The following is a 5,686-nucleotide window of genomic DNA, read 5'->3' on the forward strand; positions in this document are numbered from 1 at the left end:
TCTATAGTCTAGTCTATAGTCTAGTCTATAGTCTAGTCTATAGTCTAGTCTATAGTCTAGTCTATAGTCTAGTCTATAGTCTAGTCTATAGTCTAGTCTATCTAGTCTTTAGACAAATCGATAGTCTAGTCTGTTAGTCTTTAGTCCAGTATATAGGTATCTATACTTAAGTCTACAGGCTAGTCTATAGTATAGTCTATTATCTGGTCTTTAGTATAGTATATATTATTATCTATATTTTAGTCTACAGACTAGTCAGCTTTCTTGTCATTTGTCCAGTCTTCAGGCAAGTCTATATTTCATTATATTAGTCTATTGGTGTGATTTTGAATTAGTTAAATAAATCATCATTTGTGAATCGTAGAAAATTTAACTTAATTTATTATTGCAATGATATTGCATCGACGGACCACCAACTATTGATCTATTTAATTTAACAACCAATTTGAATGGTTAAAAATATCATTGTTCATTAAACTGTTGCCAAAAACAACTTTGTTTTTTAAATAATTTTTTTATTTCAAATAATTTTTTCAGTCATTAATTATTTTCTTATCAACCATTTGTGGTTGATGCTTTTTAATTTGCAACATTTAAAACCTGCTGTGATTTTCTTTCTGTTTTATATTTTTAAATTATAATATGACTGTTTAATGTAGTTATTTTATCGTATAGAATTTTATTATTATTTTTTTTTTGCTTTTTTATAATTAAACTTATATTTTTATAAAATTTCATTAAATTTATTATTAAAATTGTGAATGTTTTCATTTGAAATTTTTTATGTTTTTGTTGCAGTTGGGTTTTTTTTGTTTTAATTACATAATGACCATGATGATGTTTCGTTTATTTATGTTTATTTTTTGTTAATTATTTTTATTATTAATTATTTTTTGTTTTCTGTTATTGTGTTTTTTTATTATTTTAAGTAATAATTATGTTTGTATGGGTGTATGTAGTTATGTATATAAATAGTAGTTACTATTTGATTTTAATAAAATATTACAATATGTACAAAATTTTTTATTCATTTTTTCGTTAATATTATTATTTATATTAAAAATATTATTTGTGTTTAATTTTTGTTTTTTTTTTATTTTCAATTTCAATTATTGTTATAATTTCCTTAAATGTTTAGCCTATTTAAATTAAAAAATAATTAATTTTATTTATTTTTATCGTTTACATACAATATATATATAAAAACATGGTAATTATAAATTTAAACTAATGTTAGAATGACAAAATTGGGGCAAATAATTTCTATAGATTTTATATTTTGTCAATAATTAAAAAATTTATTTCGTTTAGATTTATTTAATAATATTTTTTTTTTGTAAAAATAAAAAAATTGTTTTCTCTAATTTGGCAATGCCTTTTTCATAGTTATTTTATACTTAAAATGAAATGAATTTCTTTTCTAGGTAGTTTTTAATGGCAATGTTTTGCAAAATCTCATTCGTCGTAGTTTTTTGTGTTATTTTGGTAAATCTATAAATTAATTAAATAACTGATGTTAAATAATTTTAATTATGTAGGTGAGTGATTGTGAGTGTTGTTTCATAGTGATACTCTAAGTATGCAATAATGACGTTTGCTTGGAAGTTCAAAATTAAATTTTTAATAAAAATTATAATTTTTATTTCAAGTCAGTACTCTTTTTAAATGCTGTTCATATGCCTCAGCCGTATGGAACTCGAATTCTCTGAAATGGAAACGAATTTATAAAAAATTTAGTAAATATATTTTCAAAAAAAAAAAAGAAAGAAAAGGAAATGATTGTGACTGAAAAAAATAATACATTTCTAATCAACAGTTGGCCTATAGATTAGCCCACACTCAACCTATAGAATATATATTATACGACTATGAAGTAGGTAGAAGACTTGACTATAAACTAGATTAAAAACTAGACTATAGACTACACTATAGACAAGACTATAGACTAGATTATAAACTAGAATATAAAGTAGACAATAGACAAGACTATAAACTAAACTATAGACAAGATTACAAACTAGACTTTAATGTAAACAATAGACTAAAGGCCAGACTATAGACTATAGACTAGACCAAAGACTTGACTATAGACTAGACTATAGAGTAGACTATAAACTAGACTATAGACTTGACTAGTCTATAGTATATACACTATAGACTAGGCTACAGACTAGACTATAGACTAGACTAAAGACTAGACTATAGACTAGACTATAGACTAGACTATAGACTAGACTATAGACTAGACTATAGACAAGACTATTGAATAGACTATAGACTAGCCTATAGATTAGACTATAGACTAGACTACAGACTAGACTATAGACTAGACTATAGACTAGACTATAGACTAGACTATAGACTAGACTATAGACTAGACTATAGACTAGACTATAGACTAGACTATAGACTAGACTATTGACTAGACTATAGACTAGACTATAGACTGGACTATACGCTGAACTAAAGACCATACTATATACTAGACTATTGACTAGACAGTAGACTAAATTATTAACTAAAATAAGCTATTAACTAGACCATGGACAGACCATTGACCCTACTATAGATCTATAGACTAAACTATAGTTTACACTATAGACAGACTACATTATAGACTATGTAACAGACTATAGACTGGACTACACAATAGACTAAAATATCGACTAGACTATAAGCCATACTATAAAATAAGCTATTAACTAAACTATAGACAAGACTATTGACTCTATATAGACCTATAGACTAAACTATTGTTTACACTATAGACTAGACTATATTATGCTATAGTCAAGTCGAAAGTCTATAGTGTGTTATATAGACTTTCGACTAGACTATTGACTAGACTATAGCCCAGACTATAAAATAAGCTGTTATCTAGCTTATAGACAAGACTATTGGCTCTACTATAGACCTATAGACTAAAATGTAGTTTAAACTTTAGACTAGACTATATTATACTATATAAGGAATATAGACTTGACTATATATTTGTCCATAGACTAGAGTATATATTAGATTATAGACTTGCCTATTTACTAGTCTATACTACCGTATATACTAGACTATAAAGCAGACTATTAACTAAGCTATTAACTACATTATTGATTAGACTATAGACTAGATTTGACTATAGGCTTGACTCTAGCTTTAAGTATATATACTAGTCTATAGACTGAACTATATAGTAGACTGTATATTAAACTATAGACTAGACTATAGACTAGTCTATATAATGCACTATTGACTAGACTATAGACTAGACTATATACTAGACTATATATTAGAACATAGACTTGACTATTGACAAGACTATAGAGTAGACTAGACTTTGTACTGAAAAGGCATGACTATAGAGTAGAGTATACTATAGACTTGTCTATAGATTTAGCCATTTATTACGCCACAGACTAGAACATAGACTTGACTATTGTGAAGACTATAATTAGACAAGGCTATAAACTATGCTATAGACTAGACTTTAGTCTTAATTAGAGACTGGACTGTAGGCTAAACTATACTATACACTAAGATATTTACAAGACTAGAATATTGACTAATTTATAGACTAGACTATGGGCTTAACATTATATTAGGCTATATATTAGACTAAAGATTAGACATTAGACTAAATTATACATTAAACTATATACAAACTAAACTATTTAACTAACTATTGACGAGACTATTGATTATACTATAAACTTTACTATAGACTATACTGTTGACTAGCCTATACAGTAGACTATTGACTAGCCTTTTTAAAAATATTTAAACAAAAAAATTTTTGAACTTTTAATGAAATTTTTTTAATTTAAATTAATATTTCAGAAAATATAGACATTTTATTATTGTATTACTAAAAATACTAACTATAACTAATTTATTACTTAAACCCCGCCTAGTTAATCAAAAATATTTTAACTTTAAATAAAACAAAATGTTTTGGACCAATAATATTAAAAAAAAACATTTTTTTTTAAATTTCTTTTAAAAGTCTTATAATTCTTACTTAAACACTCATACAAAACTAAACAAAAAAGTAAAAAATGTATTTTTATAAACAATTTCTTATTCTAAACAAATAAAACTCTATTTTTAATCCCAGATAAAAGGTTTCTTTCTAAAACAAATAATAATTTTAAATAATAAATTAAAAAAACAAATAAAAGCTTGCTTTAAATTTATATTTATTAAAAAAATAAAAACAATTTTTGACTGAAATTATATAAAAAACAAGAAAAAAATAATATTTTAAATACTCCAAAAACGAAGATAAATGTTAAATAATTTAAACATTTAATAAAAAAAGTATAATTATGTTTTAAATTGTGTATATAAACAAAAAATTTATTTTAAAAACGAAATATTTATATAATAAATACAAAATTATTTATATAATTAAAAATCAAATACATTGTTAACATTTTGTCATAAAAAAAGAGAAAAAAAAAAATAATAAATCTTTAAATAATATATGAAAAAAAAAAATTAATTCAAAATTTGTTCGTTCTAAGTTCAAATAAATTAAAAATTATATAGAAAAATATAATACGAATTTGAGTTTGTTTTAAAAGTTACAATTCAATTTCAAGAAATTGATAAACTTTTGCCTAAATGCAAAAATATATGTAAGTATTTGAAATTTAAACTTTTTTACAATTTTTTTCAGTGTATAGAAAGCTTTTAATAACTGTAAAAATATCATGAGCATAAACCTGACAATATTTTAAAATATTGTGAAAAGCTTCTGCTAAAAAGTTTATATATCATAAAACCCAAAATATGTGAAATGTTAATCACTAGCATATAACATATTTTGGGACTTATGGTATATAAACTTTTTAGCAAAAGCACAGAATCCGAACTGTGCGATTTATTTGGATGTCTCTCATGCAAATATAAAGCTATTTAACAGTATTTTGGTAAAAAGTTTTCTTAAAGCTTTTATTATAGCAAATATTTTTTATGTCTTTTTATTATGCTTTTAACTAAGTAGAACCTTGTATATGTATAGTTAAGCACTTTTAAAAGTGAATACTCTGAATGAATGTATACGAAAATAATTTGCGCATGACTGATTTTGTAAGCTTTCTTAAAGTTTTCATCCGATGTGTATTTCTTTGGCTACAGTTGATAGAATAAAATGAAACGCATCTAAAAATTGTAGTGGCACAAATATTTAATCATGAAACGTTTCCGCAAGATGGTACCAAATTTTTTTATAAACACCATCAAAAAGAGGGGGTATATTAATTTTGTCATTCTGTTTGTAACACATTTAGCCATGTCCGTCCGTCCATCAGTATGTCCGTCTGTCTGTCCGTCCGTCTGTCTGACTGTCTGTCTGTCTGTCTGTCTGTCTGTCTGTCTGTCTGTCTGTCTGTCTGCCTGACTATCTGTCCAGGGTTCGAACGGATTAAGATGCTAATGTATACGAAAATAATATGTGCTTGATTGATTTTTTAAGCTTTCTTAAACTTTTCTTCCAATGTGTATTTTTTTGGCTACAGTTGATAGAATAAAATGAAACACATCTAAAAAATTGTAGTGGTACAAATATTAAGTCACGAAACGTTTCCGCTAGATGGTACAAATTTTTTTTATACCCACCATCAAAAAAAAGGGGAGTATATTAATTATGTCTTTCCGTTTGTAACACATTTAGCCGCCCGTCCGCCCGTCC

At 25.2% G+C, this 5,686-nt stretch overlaps 1 protein-coding gene across 12 annotated transcripts in view; it reads right to left on the bottom strand.

Annotated features, from left to right (window-relative positions):
- Positions 1–1,122: 1,122 nt before the first annotated feature.
- The window catches only part of LOC111678401 (collagen alpha-1(XVIII) chain), a 331,879-nt gene continuing 327,315 nt past the window's right edge, over positions 1,123–5,686 (bottom strand). For 5 of the 12 annotated variants that reach the window (XM_046953012.1, XM_046953011.1, XM_046953013.1 and 2 more), the window contains one exon: positions 1,123–1,705. In XM_046953012.1, coding sequence (XP_046808968.1) covers positions 1,645–1,705 — 61 coding nt within the window. In that variant the 3' untranslated portion in view covers positions 1,123–1,644. The remainder of the gene's footprint in view (positions 1,706–5,686) is intronic. The other 7 variants (XM_046953021.1, XM_046953016.1, XM_046953017.1 and 4 more) reach the window with 4 other exon arrangements.

Source organism: Lucilia cuprina, chromosome 5 (genome assembly GCF_022045245.1).
Source record: "Lucilia cuprina isolate Lc7/37 chromosome 5, ASM2204524v1, whole genome shotgun sequence".
Taxonomy (NCBI): Eukaryota; Metazoa; Arthropoda; class Insecta; order Diptera; family Calliphoridae; genus Lucilia; species Lucilia cuprina.